Source organism: Nycticebus coucang, chromosome 20 (assembly GCF_027406575.1).
Source record: "Nycticebus coucang isolate mNycCou1 chromosome 20, mNycCou1.pri, whole genome shotgun sequence".
NCBI classification, from domain to species: Eukaryota; Metazoa; Chordata; class Mammalia; order Primates; family Lorisidae; genus Nycticebus; species Nycticebus coucang.
Genome location: NC_069799.1, coordinates 47,662,128 through 47,686,400, shown reverse-complemented (window position 1 = coordinate 47,686,400; position 24,273 = coordinate 47,662,128). Strand labels below are relative to the sequence as shown.

Here is a 24,273-nt window from a genome sequence, read left to right as displayed (position 1 = left end):
CAAACTGTCTTTCAAATTCATTCACTTAATCTTCATAGCAATTCTAAATAGCAAATGTTACTCTAAGTGGTCCTATTGTCTCTGAGATGGGGAAACAGGCAAGGCGGTTACAGGGCTGAGCCAGACCCAAATTTAAGATAGCCTGCTTCAAGCACAATGCTTTGCGCACGGCAATGCAGCTGTTATGCGCAGCTGCTGAAATAAACAACTTCACACTCTCGGGATAAGGTCCGGCAGTCCGAGATAGAGCCTGCGAGGCATTCGACGAAATCAGGCACACCCCTCTCCATCTGCGCTTGCGCACGGGAGGAACACGCGCTCCGGAAAGACGCTGGGAACTCAGGGCGTGCGCAGACGCAGAGCTACCTCCAGGCGGAACTGGGGCGTCCCGGGATTCCGCAACCTAAACAGCCGGTGTTAAAAGGAGGTGGCAGCCGTGGAGCGGCGCGCATGCGCGGCAGCTGCTGAAGGCTTGCGAGGCGGACCCGGGTGGCCAGCTGGGCTCGGAGCGGAGCAGGGTCAGGATGGACGAGGACGTGCTGACCACCCTGAAGATTCTCATCATCGGCGAGAGTGGGGTGGGCAAGTCCAGGTGAGGCGGGCTGCGCGGCGGGGCTCTTTCTGCCTCCGTGGCCGCTGTCTACAGGGCCGAGACGGGAACAGAAAACGGCGGCGGCCGGGCCCCGGCCGGCTTCTCTGGCGCCCGGATCGGCCTCTCGGCCGCGCGCTCTGGCGGCTCCTGCGCCCCGTGCCCCACCCGGGCCTGCCTGGTTCGCGGCCTCCGCCAGGCCCAAGTTCGCTTTGCCTCCTGTCGCACCAGGAGGGGTGGGGGAAGAAACAAAACCAATTCCCAGGGCCGCGGCTCGGCAGGCGCTTGCTGCCGCGGAGCTCAGGGCGTGGCGGGCGGCTTCGGGCCCGAGTCTGGCCGAGTCCGAGCCCCTCGGGCTTCAGGCCACCTGTCACCCTGGGAGTTGTAACTTTATCAGTCTGATATGTCTGTGGGGCTCTCTCTACGTAATGTTCTGGACAGGAAGTTTCAGGACGCCTTAGGTCATATGGCTGGCCTACGTTGGCGTAGCTTTCCCCCACTTCTTTTACTTATTTATTTGCATTAGTCGGCTGTGAAAGAATTCCTTGGGTTGTGACTGCTTCACAAATTCACTTTAGTGTAAGATGTGTGTAAGCTGTGTATCACTTTTGAAAATAAGTGTAGTTGTTATTTTGCTAAATCGTATGTCAGTAGAAGGACGACAGCACGGTATTGCGCCTTTTCATTTTTTACTCTTTCCTTGGGCGAAATGGTACGTACAATAGTAAAGTATAAGGTAAGACGTGAATCTACGTGGATGTTGCTAGAGGGTTGTAATTTCATTCCGGTCTGGGAACAAAGTTCTGCAGGTGAAGTCATTCTTGCCACGTGATTATGATTAGGTTATATTCCAGGCGGTCTCGATCTTTTCACAACATTTAAACTTCCAGAGGCTGTAAGCAGTTTCATGTTTTAGCTATATCTTCTGATACTCGCATCTGTCAAATAACTTTTAAAATCATAAAGTCTTTTTTAGATACTTAAGGATTTGAAAGTTTATTATGTAGTATATTGAGGTATTATGTATTTTTAAATACCTTGTCATAGTTTTTCTGTCATTTAACACTGTGTATTTTCGAGTGAGGGATTTTTTTCCACTTACCAAGAAATAGTTTCATGAAGCACTGTGGTTAGCAAAACAGTATGATTTGTGTGTGTCTGCACGTTAAGGAGCTGAATAATACTATTTTCGTGTTTATCATCTATTATTGCACATATGTGTTTTAGGATTGAAAAGTTAGTTAATACAGTAAACATTGTCTTAATAGGAATTCCATACTTGAACATTCCTATATTCTTTTCTGCTTTTTTCCTTGAGATACGGTTCTCATTTAAGTTCGTACATGAAGTCAAGAATGGTTGTCATTTCATGTGGTTCGCCCCTATAAAATGGTTGGGTAGTGTTCTATCTAAATGTATGGATGATGAATTCAGGTGTGTTAAAATTTTCTGTAAGGTTAACTGGAGGTACAGGTAACTGGAGTACATCAACAAGGGTCCTCTTTCAGAGTCAGGTCTGAAAGATGTATTTGGTGTCCCTAGATTGCTACACTCGAACAAAATTATTGGGCCTTATCTGCTATAAACTTTTACCTCAGTATGTAGGATTTCATTTAGGGAGAAAGTTGAGTTTTCTAGATGGATATAACATTATTGGCGTATGTGATATGGTATGGAAAACAGTCTTGAACACTTACCTTTGTAGACAATGTGAGAGTGATTGACTCTACTAAAGTAGATGTTTATGCCTTTTAGGGGATATTAGTTCAGAGACGTTTGTCATGATTATGATCTTAAAGGGTTATTCTACAAGTAGTCTGTATTTCTTTACAGTGCTGCAGCTAGTGAAAGTGAGATAGTACTTGTGTTGGTGAGGAGTTATTGCACGACAAAAGGATAGCTTAACTAATCCAAATTGATGGATTACATTTCAGTTTATTTCATAAGTGTCGGACTGTAAAGGGTATGTGATAGTAGTGAAGAAATCAGGATTGTGAAACTGGGATCACACTTGTGTGACTTGGTGTGTGATTCGTAAGCACTCTAGGCCTTCATTTGAAAAGTGAGGGGTTTGAAACTGAAACCTTTCAGACACTATCTCTTAAATGTATAAGTTTTTTGCTTCTGTGGTTAGACTTGGTGCAGTGAAGATGGAGCAAAGTGTTTCAAGAACTGGATGAAATTATAGAGATCATCTGTTATCTAAATTGCTATTCCTGGGACACCCCTTCTCTTTCCTTCTTTATTAGTGTCTATTTGCAAATAAATGCAGATTAGTTATAATCACACTAGTTATCATAAATCTGGTCTTATTTAAATGGTGTGGTGGTAGTTACTCCTTCCATCCATAGCTCTGCATGGAAAGTATTTTTCTCCTTTAACTGTGAAAATAGGAAGGCATAAATAGACGGTACTGTAAGAATGGCGATTCCTAATCATTTTGGGGTGTGGATTCCTTTCTTTTTTTTTTTTTGTAGAGACAGAGTCTCACTGTACCGCCCTCAGGTAGAGTGCCGTGGCGTCACACGGCTCACAGCAACCTCTAACTCTTGGGCTTACGCGATTCTCTTGCCTCAGCCTCCCGAGCAGCTGGGCTACAGGCGCCCGCCACAACGCCCGGCTATTTTTTTTTTGGTTGCAGTTTGGCCGGGGCTGGGTTTGAACCCGCCACCCTCGGCATATGGGGCTGGCGCCCTACTCACTGAGCCACAGGCGCCGCCCTGTGGATTCCTTTCAAAGTCTAATTTAGACATGGACCCTAGCAAAATGCATGCATAGCATTTAGAATGCATTTTGGGCTACCCATGTACCCCCGGGTAAATTTGATTTATACTCTGAGCCTGTGTTAAAATGTGTTGCTTTGCACCCTATAGATTTCTTGCCTTTCCTGACAAACTACTACAAATGGCAGGTACTTTCGTAAGGATTAGTGGTTAAAGAAGAAAAACCTGTGGCTCAGTGTCTGGCACGTTATCATATGTTCAATATTTAGTAGCCAAAACCACTGTTCTCACTTGTATTACTAGTACGGTATTGTCATTACTACTACTCTGCAAGGTTATGCTAGCCTATGTTTTTGTAATGACATTGTCTGTGGTGACCACGTATAGATAATGTCTTTTCTATTCTTAAATGTTGGGTAACTGAGTATGTTGGGAGAGAAGAAAATTTTTATGTGTAGTCTTTAAGAGCCTTATTAGTGCTGTCCCAACTTATGTTGGGAATAAGTAAATAAAAGTCGTGATTTTATTTATTGATTAATTGATCGTGACAGAGTCTCTCTCTGTTGCGCAGGATAGAGTGCCGTGGCATCAGCCTAGCTCACAGCACCTCAAACTCCTGAGGTCAAGGAATCCTCCTGCCTCAACTTCCTGAGTAGCTAGGACTATAGGCACCTGCTCCAAGGCCTGGCTCATTTTTCAATTTTTTACTATAGATGAGGTCTCCCTCTTCCTCAGGCTGGTCTTGAACTCCTGAGCTCAAGAGATCTTCCTGCCTCAGCCTGCTGGAGTACTAGGATTACAAGCGTGAGCCACCACACCTGGCCTGTAGTCATGATGTTAAATAGAAAAATCTAAAGTCTGACTCTTCCATTTTACTTTGCTTCTGTGATACCGGTTTTATGGTAAACACAAGAAAGCAAAATCAAGAAAGTGAGAGTTAAACTACCAAATATAATTAATGACATTGCAAATTACCAGAAGGCCATTATATCTAGCAGTAATAATCACAACCTATAGGAATATTTATAATTTTTTTGTAATTTAGGCATCTGATAGCTATTTCTTCAATTTTATTAATGCAAACAGGTCAGTAGAACAATTTTCTAGATCAGGAGTTAATATGAGGGAAGATTAATTTTAAAATATAGGGCTTTAATGAAAGCTTAGATTTTATTTTTGGACATCTTCTAATTGACGCTTCTACCTCATATTGAATAAAATAATTCTGAGAGGTGTAAACTCTTTAGAGTACGCGTCTCATCTGGGGTCTTTTGCTTCCCTCTCTTTCTTTCTATTTTCTTTCCCATTTCCTAGGTTTCGTCCTTTGTTATCTCTCACCACAACCATGGCAGTTGTCATCTATTGATTTCCTCTCATTTTTTGCTGCCATTCACTTTTCAAAACATACAGCAGTTCTTGTCTTTCCTTTCTTTAAAAGTCTTCACTAGTTCTCAGTTGCCTGCTTGGCTTTTTATGCCCCACCTAGCATTTGACTGGATTTTCCTTTTCCGGTTGTCCTCTGGGCTGTCTTTGTACCGTATCTTTTCTTCCCATCTAGGTAGTAGTCATACTACTGGTGACAGAATGCTAGCCTTTCCTACCTTTCTATTTTTTACTTGAATTCAGATTTTTTTAAAAAAGTCAGTTCGTTGCATTCTAAGAGACTCTATTTCTCCCCCTTTCATCTGTATCAATTAAGGCATTACATGTTGCTGTGTTCTGAAAAGGCCATAACAGTACAGTTAAAAAAACCCCAACAACAACATAAAACCACCTTTTGTACTTGGAGTGTTCAGCGGGACATGGAGAATATATTTGCTAGTAAACTACTTTGCTTTCGGATTTTCTAATCGCCTTTTCAATAATTAATTCCTCTGTATGAACCTGCTCCGAGGCAGTATTCCTGGGAGCAGACCTTCACCAGCTGGTCTTATCTGCACCCAGTAACTTGGGACAAATGTAACAATCGTGCCTACATTTATCATATAAGAAAAAGAAGTCAAATTCCTAACTTGTCTTTTTAACATCTCTTTTAGCCTGCTCTTGAGGTTCACAGATGATACTTTTGATCCAGAACTTGCAGCAACAATAGGTAAGTTTAAAAAACCAGTAAAATGCTGAGTATTTTCTTACCTTTGGGTTGTTTTATCTAAGTCCTCCTACCCTCTACTTACCACTGCACTGCTTCCGTGTATGTTGAAATCTTTTTTTTTTTTTGTTAAAGTCAACCAAATTTTGCAGTGGAGAATTGTATAGAATGTTAAGTTCCTCTTCTTCTTCTTCTTTTTTTTTAAGACAGAGTCTCACTTGGTCACCCTTGGTAGAGTGCTATGGCATCTTAGCTCACAGCAACCTCAAACTCTTGGGTTCAAGTGATTCTCTTTCCTCAGCCACCCAAGTAGCAGGGACTATAGGCGCCCACCACAACACCCGGCTATTTTTTAGAGATAGGATCTCACTCTGGCTCAGGCTGGTTTCGAACCTATGAGTTCAGGCAATCTACCCGTCTCGGCCTTGGCCTCCCAAATGCTGGGATTACAGGCGTGAGCCACTGAGCCCGGCTTGAATGTTAAATTCTAGTAATCCACTACCATCCGACTGGTTTAAAATTTGTTCCTTATATTTGTCCTTCAGGACTTAACTTTGATGTCTGAATTTCTGAAGCCTTTCTAGATTTACCAAGCAAAAATAAATTCCTTATCCGTTGTCTTATGCCACTTAAAACCACAGATTCTTTTTTGTGCTGTGGATTGTCTTTTGTTTTGCAGCATACAACAGTAATTTGAGTGTCTATTGTGTGCTAGGCACTGTCTTAAGACGTGGGGATTATAATGATGAATAATACAAAGTTGGTCTTTATCACCATGGACCTAATGTTAATGTAGAATGTGTTAATTTTGTATTTTCAGCATTTACTAAAGTATTTGGCATGTGTTTTGAACTAAACACGTTTATCGATATTAGTTATTAAGGATTGTTATGAGCAGTGATATCCAACTGCCTTTTAAAAATTTTAGATTTCTTGAAAATGGTTTGTGGCACTAACTTGTTAGAATATATGAGAAGAGAGAGGCCAATATTTTAGTATCACGTGTGTAGAGAGTAGACCACAGTGAGAAAGAGACTGTTCGGAGTAGTTGAAAGTTCCCTGAGCTGAGTCAGAGCTGAATAGGAGTCTTGGCTCTGCCTTGAGATAGATGTGATCTTGAGCAAGTTGTTGGACTTCTTTGTGTTCATCTGCATATTGGGAAGTTTTGGGAGACTTTTTTTTTTTTCCCTAACCTCTAAAGTTTCATGATCTGATGAGAAAATAGTAAATATGATCCCAGCATTATTGTTAGGGAAAATAATTTAACTGCTTTTGTTTGTTTTCTTTTTGTTGTGAAATAATTGCAGACTTAGAGGTTAAGTTGTAAAACTAGCACAAAGAATTATTGTGTATCCTAAAAACTCCCCAAATGTTGATAATCACATTTGCTTTATAACTCTTCATACACATGCATATAATATGCAGTATTCCCTCCCTCTCTCCCTCCTTCCTTCCTTCTTTCTTCCTGCTAGAGTGCAGTGATATAGTCAAAGCTCACAGCAGCCTCAAACTCCTGGGTTCAGGTAGTTCTCCCAAGTAGCTGACACATGCCCAGCTAATTTTTTTGTAGAGACAGGGTCTTGTCGTGTTCCCTGTGCTTGAAGTCCTGGCCTCAAGCAATCTTCCCACTTTGGCCTCCCAAAGTGTTGGGATTATAGGCATGAGCCATATTGCCCAGCCTAGATTCTTTTTTTGAATGAATTATTTGAATTAATGTGTGTTTCCGAAAAGACATGGATACAGTCCTGTCTACAGACAGATTTTATCAGTTTTCCCATTAATGTCCTATGTAGCCACAGAAAAAGAGTTGTTTCTGGTCCAAGATGCAGTCTAAGATCACCCATTGAATTTATTTGTCATTTCTCTTGTCTTTAATCAGAGCTTGTCTTTGGTCTGTGTCTTCCCAGGGCCTTGGCAATTTTGAGAAGTGCAGTCTAGTTATTTGGTAGAATGTCCTCACTTTGTGTTTGTTCATTGTGTCCTCGGAGTTAGATTCCAGTTATGCATTTTTGTCAGGAATTCTACAAAAGTTGTTAGAGCAGTATGTCAGGAGGCATATGCTATTTGTTTCATTGCTGGTGATGGGACTTCAGTTACTTAGGGTGCTATGAGGCAGATTTCTCCCTGTAAAGTTAGCTTTCCTTTTGTAACTAATATACTTACTGTGAAGAGATACTTTTGAGACTATGTATGTGTCCTCTTTCTAATGTCTAGCATTCATTGACAATTCTAGTTTGTAACAAATAATAAGTACAGCATGATTCTGTCATTCAAACTGGGTGGTTGTCAAATGGTGACTTTTCAGATGCCCCCAGTCTGCATTTTTTATTTGGAATTCTGTAAGGAAGAGCTCTTTCTATCATAGTACCTCTATATTTTTAGTAAATTATATCAGGCATCATTTGGCTTTTGTGTGACATTGACATTTATAGTTTTATTCTTCTGTGTGTCATAAGAAAGGAAATGATTTACTTTCCTACGTGTCATAGGAAAGGAAATAATTTTAAACACTAATAATTCTCCATTTTTTGGCTTTGCTGCATTATTTAAAAAAATTACATAGTAGTAAAACTTCATTTTGCTTAGAACATACCCGAATGTGTATGAACATGTTGAGGAGTAGAGGACTAGTTACTTGCAGGGAAATAAACTTACCTAAAGGCAAAACTTTACTGAAGGGAGTGAGTATGTATGTGAAATGTGAAACTCTCTGTATGTCAAACCCAAATGAAAGTGGGGGCTTGCAGAGGGACAGATCATGGGTTGTCCTTACTACTTAAAAAAAAAAAAAAATAGGAAAATTAAAGCATGCTGACGGTACTATATATATATATATATATAATTTGTTCCCCAAATGGGCCCTGCGTCTTATGTTTTAAAAAGCATTTTTTTTTTTTTTTAAATTAAGATTTGGGGTGGCGCCTGTGGCTTAGTGGGTAGGGTGCTGGCCCCATATACCGCCCCATTTAGATACACAAAAATCATATACCAAAGGTGGCAGATTCAAACCTGGCCCCGGCCAAACTGCAACAAAAAAATAGCCTGGTGCTGTGGCAAGAGAATCGCCTAAACCCAAGAGTTGGAGGTTGCTGTGAGCTGTGTGATGCTACGGCACTCTACCAAGGGCGATAAAGTGAGACTGTCTCTACCAAAAAAAAAAATTTAAGATTTTTTTATTGTTTCTTAGCCTCTTTTGGCTAAGATCAAGTATAAAATTTGTTTTTAGGAATGTCTCACTGTATTGCCCAAGCTGGTCCTAAACTCTTGGCCTCAAGCCATTCTTCTGCCTCACCTCTAGAGTAGTTGAGAATACAGGCATAGGATCACTTGAGGCCAGGAGTTCAAGACTAGCATGAGCAATATAGTGAGACTCCCCCCAGCTCTTAAAAATAAAAAAAAATATATATATATATATATATATCTTTTACATTTAAGCATCAGATTACCTTATGCCTTTGGGTATAACTATGAACCCATGTTTTTAAAAATCAATTGTTAATGGTATTGTGGAAATTAGTGTTTTGTGGAAATAGTATTTTACCACCTCATAGTAAAATGGTGTAAGGAAGTGCACATTCATCTTTTGGAGATAGAGTGAGACACTTAAGTTTCTGTCTTGTATGTGTGGGTCCCAAAAATTTTTAGATACACAAAAATCAAGAAAATCTTCGCCAACAGAAACAAATGAAGCCCTCCCAGCAACACTGATAAACCCGCCAAGTTGAAACTTGCAAGTGTGACTCAGAAAGGACTGTCTACTGTGTTTATTGGAAGTGAAATAATGGACCATACCACAGTCTGTCTCATAACTTGTGTGGTGACTTATGTAAAATACTCTTAAGGTAATTCTTGGATTTGGGGTTTGGAGATGTACTGTAAGTTGGCATTTTTTTTTTTTGTTTTCTGACCATTAGCTAGAAACAGCAAAGGGAGGGGAAAAACTAGAACACAAATCCAGTATTCTACTAAACTAGAAGACAGTTAAAACCCCAAGCCACAAAGTATGTGGAATTGCTGGGAAGAACAGTGGAGAATTGGACTGCTCCTCGGAAGAAGTAAAGGGAGGAGCCATAGCTGCAGAGCTCAGAGCCAGCTAGAAGCACTCCGTAAAACTGAGAGGCCCTCTCAGGTACAAAACCTAAATCCCTTGTTTACAAAAGCAGAAGGGGTTTCTTTAGCTAATGGCAGGAGCTTTCCTGTACCTGATTTGATTCTAAGAAGTTGGAGAACTGAAGGTAAACAAGGAGTCCCCACAAGTATTACGTCTGTCTGTAATGGCTTTCCTTTGTGAACAACCTCAAGTCTGCCTATCTGCCACTGGCTGCTGAGAAGTAAAACATGAAACTATCTCTTATACACAACTCTGAATCGAGAAGTTTTATCAGTCCAGAAGTGGAACCAGTCTGGCCTCCTATAAATAGCAGGTCCAGGAAAACCAGCTCCTCTCTCAAAGGTGAACAATGAAAAGAAATTCATTCAGCTCAAGGCCACTACAATCAGGAACCAAAAAGGAAGAATGGAACGGATAAACAAAGGGCAGGTAAGAACACTCACCTAAAAAAAATACTGCCATAAAGAAGATAACAATCATGAACATTTGGCCCTAGTTTAAAAAACTTAACGAAGGGTATAGCAATGAGAGCACAAAGCAGTTGATATAGGAGGCCAGGGAGGTGACAGTGGACTGAAAAAATCAGTATAAACTGATCAAATGGGAAAAATAAATGAAATTAAAAATAAGATCACTGAAATGAAGGTGAAATTGAATTTAAAATATCCTTAAAAAATTAAAATTTGTTTTTAGAGATGTCTTAATATATTGCCCACGCTGGTCCTAAAGTCTTGGCCTCAAGCCATTCTTCTGCCTCACCTCCAGAGTAGCTGAGAATACAGGCATAGGATCTCTTGAGGTCAGGAGTTCGAGACTAGCCTGGGCAATCTGGCAAGACCCACATGGATAATGTAAAATTATAGAAAACATAGTAAAAGACAAGGAAGCTAGAATTAGAAGAAGCAGGTAGAATTTACCAAAATTAATAAAACTGTTAAATTAGAAAATGATAAATCATAAGAGGAAACCTAATGTGCATATTTAAGTCTCAGAAGGAAACATGATGAAACACAAATATTTAAAGCTAAATTCAAGATAAAAATTTCTGACATAAAGCTAAACACCCATACACATAAAATTGAAGAATATCTTGACCAGTTTTTTTCTTTTTTCGTTTGATGTTACATGAGAATGTTTGAAAAGAAGGTATTAGGGTTCTTTTTCTACTCTGGCAAGGACGTAAGGTATGGAACTTAATCAGGCACTTAATCTGAGGGAATTGGCAGCATGGATGGAATTGATAACAATGGAAGTCTGATCCACAGAAATTAATTATACTGACTTTATATGAATTGATTAAATAGGCAAAATTTGCTTCCTGTTAAGATTTTATTTTTTTATTTATCCTGTTTTGGGTAACCTTTAAATAGAAAAGGGGGCTTTAACTAAGACTTTTCAAATAAAAAATTAGGAAATGTAAAACCAGTTCTCTACTTAAGACAGGCTTACAACTTATTTTTAAATCTATTTTTAAGACTTTTACTAAAATATGTGAAAATATTTTTTGAGGGTTGACACATTTCAACTGAAGTTAGACCAATTTTGGCTGTTTACTGGGTGATTTAGATCAGTGATTTTTATCACTTCCTTGGTGAGCTTTTAAAAAATCTGTGTCTCCTCATTACAGACTCCGTATTATCTGTGTTTGACTCTAAGGGAAGAGACCTAATCTGTTGTCACAGTTACCTTACAGTTGGACTTAACAGATACTTTAATTAAAATGAAAAGTAGTGGGCATAGACTTATTAATATAATAACACAAACTTGTTAAGGTATTTGAAAATACGATGTAATTCAAAGAAAAATAAAACCCTCTATTTCATGTAATTTTCATTCAGTTAAATGTTTTAATTGGAATGCAGCAATAAAAATGGATCTAGCATTTCTTTATTTAAAATAATGGCAAATGGTCTTCATCATAAGACATTCTTTTTTCTGATTACTTAGAAATTTTACTAGGAAAGGTGATCAGCATTGATGAGTGTTTGGTAGTTTTTTTGATATTCACATATTCTTTTCCAGATAAATCTTTGTTCATATTTATTATTTGACATATTTCTGGCTTTTGTTGGCTGTAATTTAGAATTTTTATGTCCAAATTTATACATAAGCATAGACTTTCCTTTTTTGTATTGTTATTTTTTAAATCAGCATTTACTAAAGTTGTACTGGCTTATAAAATTAAGGAGCTTACTATTAAAAATTGTCTTGACTAATGGTATTGTCTGTTCTTGAAAGGTTACATCTCACCTGTCAGTCCTTCTGATCCTGCTTCCTTCCAACCTCTTCAGGTTTTCTATTTCTTCGGATACTCTTGGGAGTGCAGCTGGGAAGGTATTCATTTTCTCTAAAGTTAGTTGCACATTGTATTCTTGTAAACTCTTCATTATCTGTGATTGTGGTTCTTCTCTTCATTTCTAGAATCATGTGTTTTTGTTGTCTACTTTTCGTAAGGAATATATCTATTTTATTGTTCAGAAGATTGTTTTTGTTCCCCCCCTCTCTTCTTCCTATTTATTCACTTTTGGTTTGTTTAGTTGGTTTCTCAATATTAAATTCTCTTATTTTTAATATTTTTTCTTTAATAAATATGTCCTCTAACAACAAATTTTGTTGTGTTCCGTAGGTTTTGGTATGGAGTTTTTTTCTTTTTTTCCTTCGCATTGCTCTAGATAGTTTCAATTTTAAGTTTTGTTTTTATCTTTGCATGTTTGACATCTTTGATGTAGGAATATATTTCTTAGTTTGTAGGCTCTAAAAAAATTTTTTTTTAATCTGTTGAACAATGATTCCCTTCAGTTTGGAATAAGACCACCTCTCTGCCAGCTGCCTCATCTCCACCCAGCAGGGAGTGAAGGTGGAGGGTTGGAATTCTGTGTGCTTCTGATAAGACTTCCCTCCACATCTCTCTTCTCTCCATGTCTTTTTTGTCTTTTTTTTTTTGCATCTGCTGTAAAACCATTGGGCATTATACATTTTTTTTCCTGCTTATGTAGTCACTGGAGAAGGTCCTGCCTCTCAGGTTATTCCTTATTCCCTCAACTTTAATCTTTATAAGGCTGTTTCCAACTCCTTTTCTTACCTACCTCCTGATTCCTTTTCTACTCTTGAACCTCCTATTCCTTTTCTACTCATTCTGTCCTGTGGGGCAGCGCAGCACTACCACCTTTCATTATTAGGACTTTTGAAATTGTTTGTAAATTCAGATTTGGCTCTTTTGGCCTTCATATTCTTGTTCTCCATTGGCTCCTTAAAGCTTTTATATTAACTCTCTTGATCCTCTTCCCCATCCTGACAAAATCCTAAAAGACAGCAAAGCAGGATTTTTATATTCTTTTCAAGAAGGAAATTGACTTAAAGAGGTTATGGTCTTGCTTAGTTAGACTTTAGTAAGAATGCTCCCCACTTCTAAGTTGTAATTCTTTTAATTACATTACAGTGTATCAGCCAAAAAGATGAACAGACTATCAGAAGAATGCTAAATATAATGAAGAGGAAAGCAGCAAAATTGAATCTATTAATTAAATAGGCGTGGGTCCAATTCTAATAATTCAGATTATCATATAGAGTTGAAACAGGACTTAAACAAGGAAAGGTTGAAAATAAAGGAATAGGCCAGGCAAATGCAAACAATGCAAGGGTGTGGTAATATACATAAATCAAGGTAGAATTTTAGGTTAATATACTGGACAGACTAAAGTCGGATGTTATATAATGATAAAAGGCCCAATCAATTAACAAAGCAGCAAAAACAATAAACAAGTAGGCACGAAACATAGAAGGTATGTATAAAATAAAATCTGCTCAAAACGCGAGAAGAATTTTATGAAAAATACAATTATATTAGATTTGTTATATTTCTTTCATAATTAGGTAGATCCAAAAGACATGAATAAGGGCATAGGGAAGTAGAATAACACAGTCAACAAATCTTTTCAATAAAGAACTGTTTACTGTAAAAGCTTGTGGAAAATTTTTTTTTTGTAGAGACAGTCTCACGGTACCGCCCTCAGGTAGAGTGCCATCACATCACACGGTTCACAGCAACCTAACTCTTGGGCTTACGCGATTCTCTTGCCTCAGCCTCCCGAGCAGCTGGGACTACAGGCGCCCGCCACAACGCCTGGCTGTTTTTTTGTTGCAGTTTGGCCGGGGCTGGGTTTGAACCCGCCACCCTCACTGAGCCACAGGCGCCGCCCAGCTTGTGGAAAAATTTTATAGAATCAGTCCTGGACTTGGGAACAAAGGAAATACTAAGTTGAAAAGAAGTAGAGATTTTATAATAACATATTCTCTGATCATTTGTTCATTCAGAAAATATTTTGATCTATTGTTTTTGTTTTTTTTTTTTTTGTACATGAGTTGATAGCAGTAAGCAAAAAATTATACCTTAAGGTTGATTTGACTATATTGTTCTTTGAGTTTTAACTTATGTATTATGGTTATATAATGTCATCACCACAGTTGGGATATCAAGTGGTTCCATCATCCCCCAAACCAGCTGTTGCTATTCCTGTCAAGTCTAGCCTAGCCTAGCCCTCTTCTCTCTAGTTCCTTGAAGCCACTGATCTGGTCTCTAGTTTTTGCCTTTTTAAGAATGTCATATAAAGGGTATCATATAGTTTGTAACTTTATGAGACTGGCTTCTCTGAGCTTAATACCTTTGAGCTTCATCCAAGTTGTTGCAAACCGTTTGTTCCTTTTTATTGCTTAGTCGTATTCCATTGCATGAGTGGTACTGCAGTTTTCTAGTTCGTTCATCCTTTCACCAATGATAGAACATTTGGGTTCTTTCCAGTTCTTGGTGCTTATGAATAGCCCTTCTACAAACATTCAGGTATGGTACTTTGTGTGAATATTAATTTTTATTTTTCTAGAGTACATACCTAGTAATGGAATTGCTGATTCACATGGTAAATGCATACTTAATTTTGGAAAAAAGTTTGGCCATATTTTTATAAGGTGGTTGTGTCATTTTTTACGTTCCTATTGGCAGCATATGAAAATTCCTGTTCCTCCACATCCCTCACTTGGTATATGTAGTATGAGCAACCTTTTAAATTTTAACCATTTAAATAGATATATGTTGGTATTTCATTGTTTAATTTGCAGTTCTCTAAAGGCTAAAGATGTTGAGCATCTTTTCAAGTTCTTATTTGCTGTTTATCCATCTCTTTTAGTGCCTGAATAGTATTCTATTGTATACATATACCACAGCTTGTTAATCCATTCCTGAGTTGGGCTTTTCGGTTGTTTCCACATTTTGGCAATTGTAAACTGAGCTGCAATAAGCAGTGCAGTGCAAATGTCCTTACCATAAAATGTTTTTTTTTCTTCTTGGTAGATGCCTAGTAATGGGATTGCAGGATCAAATGGGAGGTCTAATTTGAGTTCTTTGAGGAGTCTCCATTACTTCCTTCCAAAAAGGTTGTATTAGTTTGCAGTTCCACCAGCAATGTAAGTGTTCCCTTATCTCCACATCCACATCAGCCTATACAGCTTTGAGACTTTGTGATGTGGGCCATACTCATTGGGGTTAAATGATATCTCAGGGTAGTTTTGATTTGCGTTTCTCTGATGATTAGCAATGATCAACATTTTTTCATATGTTTGTTAGCCATTTGTCTGTCTTCTTTAGAGAAGGTTCTGTTCATGTCTCTTGATCAGTGATACATGGGATTGTTGGGGTTTTTTTTGTTCATTAATTTGAATTCTCTATAGACCAGCGGTTCGCAACCTTCCTAATGCCACAGCCCTTTAATACAGTTATCTGTGGGTTGTGACCCACAGGTTAAGAACTGCTGCTATAGATCCTAGTTATCAAGCTTTTGTCCAATTCATAATATGCAAATATCCTTTCCCATTCTGAAGGTTGTCTGTTTGCTTTGGTTGTTGTTTCCTTAGCTGTACAGAAGCTTTTCATTTTAATTAAGTCCCATTTGTTTATCCTTGTTGTTGCAATTGCCACGGAAGTCTTCATAAAATCTTTCCCCAGGCTGGTTTCTTCAAATGTTTTTTCCCCCACACTTTCTTCAAGGATTTTTATTGTTTCATGCCTTAGATTTAAATCTTTTATCCATCTTGATTCTATTTTTGTAAGTGGTGAGAGGTGTGGGTCCAGTTTTAGTCTTTTTTTACATGTGGTTATCTAGTTCTTCCAGCTAGCACCATTTATTGAATAGGGATTCTTTTTCCCAGTGTATGTATTTGTTTGGTTTATCAAATATCAGGTGGCTGTAAAATGTTAGTGTCATCTCATGGTTTTCTGTTCAATTCCAAATGTCAATGTCTCTGTTTTTGTGCCAATACCATGCTGTTTTGATCAGTATGGCCTTGTAGTATAGCCTAAAGTCTGGTAGGTTGATGCCCCCAGCTTTGTTTTTATTATTAAGAATTGCCTTGGCTATATGGGGTTTTTTATGGTTCCATACAAAATGAAGAGTTTTTTTCCCAAATCTTGAAAGTATGATGGTAGTATTTTAATGGGGGTTGCATTGAATCTATAGATTGCTTTGGGAAGCATAGATGTTTTGACAATGTTGATTCTACCCAGCCACGAGCATGGTATGTTCTTCCATTTGTTAATATCTTCTGCTATTTATTTTCTTAGGGTTTTTTGATTATCTTTGTAGAGGTCCTTCACCTTTTTTGCTAGGTACATTGCTAGGTATTTCGTGTTTTTTATTTTTTATTTTTTTAAGCTTCTGTGAAGGAAATTGAGTGATTAGCTTCTGATCTTGGCTGTTATTGGTATATACAAAGACTTCTGATTTGTGGACATTGATTTTATATCCTGAGACATTACTGTACTTTTTGAGGACTTCCAGGAGTCTTGTGGTTGAGTCTCTGGGGTTCTCTAAGTATAAGATCATATCATCAGCAAAGACCGAGAGTTTGACCTCCGCCCCCATTTGGATGCCCTTCATATTCTTCTCTTGCCTGATTGTATTGGCTAGAACTTCCAGCACTATGTTGAGTAGTAGTGGTGCTAGAGGACAACCTTATCTGGTTCAGTTCTAAGTGGAAAAGCTTTCAGGTTTACTCCATTCGGTATAATATTAGCTGTGGGTTTGTCATAGATGGCTTCAATCAGTTTAAGAAATGTGCCACCTAGGCCTACTTTCTTAAGTGTTCTAATTAGAAAAGGATGCTAAATTTTATCTAATGGTTTTTCTACATCTATTGAGAATATCATATGGTTTTTGTTTTTGCTTCCATTTATATGGTGGATTATGTTAATGGATTTGTGTGTGTTAATGGATTTGTGCATCCCTGGGATGAAACCTACTTGATTGTGATGAATGATTTTTTAAATGTGTAGCTTTAATCTCTTGGCCAGGATTTTATTGAAAATGTTTGCATCTGTATTCAGTAGTGAAGTTAGTCTGAAGTTCTCCTTTTTAGTTGGGTCTTTTCTTGGTTTTGGTTTCAGGGTGATGTTTGCTTCATAGAACATGTTGGGGAAGATTCCTTCCTTCTCAGTTTTTTGGAATAATTTCTGTAGTATGGGTATAAGCTCTCTGAATATCTGAAGCTTTGGTAGAATTCTGGTGTAAAGCCATCTGGACCAGGGCATTTTTTTTGTTGGGAGATTTTTTTTTTTATTGTTTCTTTGATTTCAGTTCTTGAAATTGGTCTGTTCAAGAGATCTGATTCTTTTTGGTTAAGCATAGGGAGATGCTGTGATTCCAGGTATTGCTCCATTTCCTCCACATTGTCAAATTTGTGTGCATAGAGAGTTTCTTGGAGTACTCAGATATGATCTCTGTATCTCTGAGCTATCTGTTGTTATTTTCCCTTTATCATTTCTGATTGAGGTTATTAGAGATTTTACTTTTCTGTTTCTAGTTAATCTGGCCAAAGGTTTATCAATTTTATTTACCTTTTCAAAGAAGCAACTTTTTGTTTCATTCATTTTATGAATGATTCTTTTGTTTTCAATTTCATTAATGTCTGATTTAATTTTTTTTTTTCTTCTCCGGGGTTTGGGATTAGATTGTTCTTTTTCCAATTTCATGAGATTGTTCATGAGTTTGTTGATGTGCTTTCTTCCTGTTTTTTTGAATGTAAGCGTCTAATGTGACAAATTTCCCTCTTAAGACTGCTTTTGCTGTATCCCACAGGTTTTGGTAACTTGTGTCTTCATTATTGTTATGTTTCAGGAATTTAACCATTTCTTCTTTTACTTCTTCCTGATCCCAACTGTCATTCAGCATAAAGTTACTAAATTTTCCATTTCTTTGTGTGGGGATGAACGTTTTTGTTGGAGTTGAGTTCCACCTTTATTGCCTTGTGGTCTGAGAAGATACAAGGTAAAATTTCTGTTCTTTTAATTTTGCTGAGGTTTGATTTGTAACCTAGGATGTGATCTATTTTGGAGTACATACTATTGGTGGATGAGAAAAAAATGTATATACTTTAGCTTTGGGATGGTATTTTCTGTATAAGTCTATTAATCCCATTTTTTTCTAGGGTCACATTTAAGTCCTTTGTAACTTTGTTTAGTTTCTGTTTAGAAAATCTGTCCAGTTCTGTCAGAGGGGTGTTAAAATCCCCTACTATTAATGGTGTTATGTGGTATCATATTGCTTAGACCCATCAAAGTCTGTTTCATAAATCTGTGAGCATTTAAGTTGGGTGAATAAATATTTAAAATTGAAATGTCTTCTTGTATTGTTCCTTTGACCAATATAAAGTGTCCATCTTTGTCTTTCTTAACTTTAGTTGCTTTGAGTCTGTTTGTATCTGAGAATCCCCACCTTTCTTCTGATTTCCATTTGCTTGAAATACTGTTTCTATCCCTGAGCCTTGATTTGTCCTTAAGGTTAGGTGCATTTCCTGGAGACAGTATATGGATGGCTTGTGCTTTTTTTATCCCGTCAGCCAGCCTCTGCCTCTTCAGTGGTGAATTCAATCCATTGATATATATTGAGAGAATTGATAAGTATGGTGGTGTTGTATTTATCTTATTTTGTGATAGTCTGTTGTGTAGTTTTATCCTTTGTGCCATTGTGGAAGCTAAGTTTTGACCTTTAGTTTTTGGGTATTTACTTTGCTGGTGGTCCATTGTGATGGTCAGTGTGGAGAATAGTGTCGCGGACCGCCAGTCGATGGGCCTCAGTCCGAGGGTGCTCAGGGCGAACGGCTCAGGTTGATTGAAAGGTCGACGCAGGTTGAATTGACAGACTGCCACACAAAGCAGCTGCACTTTATTGATTTTTAAGTCTGGTATTTATACATTTTCTTTCCAGGGTTAAAACAATGTAATCATTATTTTGTTTATGCTTGTGAATTATCTTTGTGTCTCCAATTATCTTTGTGTCTCCATATGTGGTTTATCATGCACTATATGTTTTCAAGGTTTTTCTTTTTGGAGGGAGGTGGTTTATTTTTTCAAGGTTTTTGTTCTAGGGAAGTGGTTTCATTAGTAACACCTGGTTGCTTCCCCTTATCTAGGAATGTCAAGATTTGTGACTTCTCTTAGTTCTGTAATTGGTCTCAGTTTCTTATGATTTTTTTTAAAAACAGTTGAACATGTTCTTTTATGTATAATGTTTGACTACTTCTATATATATTCTAATTAGTAACTATATTTTGATTCATTGTTTGTTAAACATTAAATTACTCTATTGATTTGTGTTACATATGAAAATTAGTGAAGTAAGATGTTTTTCTAAGTAAAGTTTTACTGCAGAAGGTGTCATGTTGGAACATCTTGTTTGCCGTGCCTGCATTGTCTCAAGTCACTGACATTTATGGTAGGGACGTGCTGTTGTGCAGGCTCTCTTGGAGCCACTGAGTTCAGCACAGCTATACTTGCTGTGTTTAATTGTGGATCAGTAAGTCACTGTGTTTATTCTTAGTTTCTCAAGACAATCAGGCAATAATCAGGCATCCAACTGAACAGACAGGTTTCAGAGCAAAGGTTTTTTTTAGGCTTTTATGCCGCACCTCGTGAGTTATTACGTTCAAACAAAGGCATGCTAGGCAACTTATGCGCTGCTGTCGCAAACCAGGGGGGCTGGGGGTTTCGCTCCGGGGAGCACATACCACCTACTCACGCATTTTATAATGCGGACAGCGCCACTTCACCCCGGCTAGATGCCGGGGGTGCGGCAGAATAGGTCTAAGTATTTCCTGTAGAGCTGGTGTTGTTGTGGTGAATTTCCCAGTGTTTGTATATCTGCAAAAGATTTGATTTCTCTGTTAATTTTGAAGCTTAGTTTAGCAGGATACAGAATTCTGGGCTGAAAATTGTTTTGTTTAAGAATGTTAAAGGTGGATGAGCGTTCTCTTCTGGCTTGGAAAGTTTTAGTTGAGAAGTCTGCTGTCATCTAATGGCTCTGACTCTGTAGGGCAGTTGGCACTTACTCTTGGCTGCTTGCAGAATTTCTTCTTTCATCTTGACTTTGGACAGATTCATTACAATATGTCTTGGAGTACCTCTGAGCTGAGATGACCTGGGATTCAATATCCATCGATGGATATATATTTATTTATGCACATTATGTGTGTATGTATATTTTGTGAAGTGTCTGTTCAAATCTTTTTGTTTTCTTTTTGTTGAGTTTTGAGAGTTTTTTATATAGTCTGCATATGTCTCTTTTATTAGATGTGTGATATGTGCTGTACAAGTATTTTCCTCCCAGTCTTTGGCTTGTCTTTTCATTCTTGCAAAAGTGCGTTTCTAATAGTGTAAATTTTTATTTCAATGAAAGCCTCTTTACCCATTTTTCCATTTATGATGATTTCTGTGTTGTGTTTTCTGCCTAACAGAAATTCACAATGATTTTTCCCTTGTATTTTCTTCCAGATGTTTTATAGTTTTAGATATTAAATTAAGTATAATTTTTCTGAATTAATTTCTGAGTATAGTGTGAGGTACGAATGGAAGTTCTTTTTTCTTTTCCTTTTATTTGGCACATAGATACCCACTTGTTTCCATACTCTGTGTTGAAAAGATTGTCGTTTCTGCACTGAATAGCTCTTGTACCTTTTGAAAAAATACAGTGGTCCTTGCATGTGTGGGTCTATTTCTGGACTCTATGTCATTCATCATTTTTCTTAATGTCAGTACTCACTTCCTTGATTTCTGTAGCTTTGCAAGAAGTCTAGAAATAGATATGGTTAATCTATCAACTTTGTTCTTTTTCAAAGATTTTTTTGATCTTGTTCCTTTGCATTTCCCAGTGAATTTTAGAATCAGCTTATTGATTTAAAAATAAAAGCATGCTAAGATTTTGATAGGGACTTTGTTGAAACTCCAGATCATTTAGGGAAGAATTGATCTCTTTAATAATGTTAAATCTTATGATTATTGAAGAAGTTACATATTTTCATTCAATTAGGTTTTTAAAAATTTCTTTCCGAGTGTTTTGTAATGTTCAGTGTATAGGTCTTTGACAACTTTTGTCACATTTAGCCGTTAAGTATTTCATAGATTTTTATTTACAATGGTATTTAATTTTTGTTCACTTCTTTTTGTTTGTTCATTATTAGTATTTAGAAATATAATTGATTTTTTAAATGTTGATTTTTGCATCTTCCAACCTCGTTAAAGTTGTTTTCTTTTTTCTTCATTTTCTATCTGGATGCCTTTTTATTTCTTATTGCCCTGGCTAGAAGTTTGTAGTACAATATTGAGTAGAAGTAATGAGAGCTGTTCTACTTATTTTGTTCCTGATAGTAACAGTCACATACCAATGGGGGAAGGATCTGGGACCGTTAGTTTTCACATGTCCCTGACCATCCCACCCCATTGGTATGTGGTAAGGGAAAACATTCCATCCATCTTTTACCATTAAGTATGATGTTCCTATCAGGTTGAGGAAGTTCTTTCTCTTTTATTCCTAGTTTATTACTAAGAGGTTTATCAGGAATGCATTTTGGATTTTGTCATATGCATTTTTTGCAATATTATGAAATAATTATAGAATGCTTCTCTTTTAGTTTAAAATGAAGTACACATTGAGGTTCCAATCTTCCATTTCTGGGATTAAGTCCCACATGGTCATGATGTGGTGTTCTTTTATGCTCTTTAAAATCTGTAAAATTGTTCATAAGAGAATTGGTCTGTTTTTTTCTGTAATTGTGATCCCTGGCTGTGGTATCAGGGTTGTGTAGGACTTACAGGACTGTGGAAGCATTTATTCTTCTTCAGTTTTCTGGAAGATTTTGTTTAGAATGGATTATTATTTAAACGTTTGGTGGACTTCACTTAGTTTCTTTGATCTGTGGGTTTGTATTTTTCATCAAATTGAAGATTTTTGATCTTTATTTCTTCAGATATATTTTTTCGTCCCCCTTTTTTCTTTTTATCAACTCCATTGCTTCTATATTAATGGGCTTGAAGTTGTCCCACAGATTGCTGCTGCTCTGTCTTATTTTCTTTGAATCTTTTCTGTTTCCTTTTGGATAGATTGTATTCTTGTGTCTTCACATTTGTTTAATGTTTTCTTCTGCAATGTATAATCTGCTGGTAATCCCATCCAATGTATTTTTTATCTCAGACATTGCTATTTTTATCCCTAGAAATGTGTTTGGGTTTTTAATATTGCTGTGTCTACTTAACTTTTTGAACTTGTGGTATACAGTTACATTGTTTTAAATATCTTATTTGCTAATTCTAATATCTGTGTCAGTTCTGAGTCAATTTCAGTTGATTAATTTTTCTCCTCTTGGCAAGGTGAATGCATCCATTGGTATGTTCTGGTTTATCATTTACAACTATCTGTTGTTGAGTTTGGATTTTCTTTAGTAAAGTTTCATGTTCCGTGTACTCCTTACTTCAAAGGCTTTAACAAAAATAACCTACATGAAATAGGCAAGTGTGTCTTAAAAAGGATTCTTGCAAAGAAACTGAATTAAAGATCATATTAAAAATGCTAACACAAATGGACAACACAAAAGCTGTTATGAGCTCCTTATCACCTACAAGAAGAGGCTGAAAAGATGGTTTAATCAAGTGTTGCAGGAAGTTGGCAAATCAAATTTATCAAAAACACTTCCACTGCTGTCACCGATTAAGGCAGGTTGTCATCCACCTGCAAAAAAGAGGAAGCAGACATGGTAAAAAGCAGTTTTAGCATATGAGAGCTAAGGAGCTCAATTGCTACATGCGAAGTAGAGGAACCCAGGGAGGATGAATGGGGTCTTCCGGGATCTGGATTCAGCTCACCGATGACTGTTGTCGTTGATGGTAGCCCTCCAGTGCACAGTGTCTGCTGTGGGTGTTATTGGTGAGTTCCAGACATATATATGGGAGGAATGACTTGGAGATATTGTTAGTTGTTCCCATGCAAATTGTTCTTATATCAGAGACAGTTATTAGGTTTTTGTGAATAAACATGTAAAAACAGGAAATAATGAGAAAGGGGAGAGGGGAGGCAGAAAACACAAACTTTCTGGAACTAGTGAGTTTCTTTTCCTGGGTTAACTAATTACCTTATAGCTAGGAAAGAGGCCAGTCTGCCCTTGACTCTGCTTCTGGGGTTATTCAGGAAAAAAGATTTGTCCTTTATATATACTCTGAAAAACCACAAGAATTTAACTATAGAGTATACATGACAGGTAGTTTCTTTGAAATTTCTGCCAGTGGTTAATTTAGAGAGGTGTCCAACCTTTGTTTTTCTCTGCTGCACATTGGAAAAAGATTATGTATTAAATACATAATAACAAAAGCGTATGGGCACAAAATCTGCACATACTTTTCAGACAGCACAGATAAGCAAAAACTTCCTCAGAAGTCAGCATATGGCCCGCAAAGTGCAGGTTGGACACCTCTGATAGCACCTGAGATCAAGTCAGAATCATTTCTCTGTAAATTTTCTCAAGTATTGTGTTTTTTTTTTTAAGCAATAGGAAGAAAATGTAAATAACTTCTTAAATTCATTATAGATTGAATTGATTTTTTTTTAAAGTGACAATATTTCTTTAGACCTGGTGAATACAAGATTATTTAATATGTGGGATTATTTTGTTTGGCTGAGAAGTTTTATACTTCGATTTTCCTTGGACTGTGTAGTCACCACTGCATCAGTTGCCCATCATTCTAAGGCATAGCTTTATCAACTGGTTATCAGACTAACCCCAAACACCAAACATTTAAAAAAAAAATTATCTTTGGCATACAGAAAGACCAGGCATAAAGCACATTTTGAATGTGCATTTTTATTACCTAATTTGTGTATGTAATGGATCACCAGAAGTCATCCAAGAATTACTAATGTAGTTCCATATTGGTGACAGGTGCTCTATTAAGCATTTAGCACATGAGGATGCTGTTCATTTTAGTTGGGGCTGTTCTGAATTAATTGTGACAAGCTAATAAGATCCTTTGAAAAGTTCTTTTTCAAGCTTCTTGAGCTAATGTTTTTCCTCTGTCCAGTGGGGTAGACTGCACATTATTTTTGATACTCTTTAAAGACTTTTGGGCAGTCACTGTTCATTTAAGCCAGATGGCATATATCAACTCCTTTTCCTGAAAAGGGAGAGATTTCTTTCCTGGCTGCTTTAATAAAACCTTATACGATTTCTTCTGAAGCTCTTCTCCTTACATAAATTAGTACTTACAGAAGCTTTTCATAGACTTTGGGTACCTCTCTTTCACTTAGGTTTTTGTGCAAATGTGTTTGTATGTAAATTCTTTTCTGAAATTGTGTTGTAGCAAGTCATCATTGATTAGGATATGTGAAGCTAATATTTTTTTTAGGATAAAAACAAACAAAATAAAGAATTGATAACACAGGGAGTGAGTGGCACT

The 24,273-nt window shown here is 37.3% G+C and overlaps 1 protein-coding gene across 1 annotated transcript in view; it reads left to right on the top strand.

The window, feature by feature from the left end:
• The first annotated feature begins 338 nt into the window (after positions 1-338).
• Positions 339-24,273, top strand: part of RAB18 (RAB18, member RAS oncogene family) — a 38,390-nt gene continuing 14,455 nt past the window's right edge. The window contains exons 1-2 of the mRNA XM_053572725.1: positions 339-592; positions 5,349-5,404. Of these exons, the coding sequence (XP_053428700.1) occupies positions 525-592; positions 5,349-5,404 (124 nt within the window). The 5' untranslated portion in view covers positions 339-524. The remainder of the gene's footprint in view (positions 593-5,348; positions 5,405-24,273) is intronic.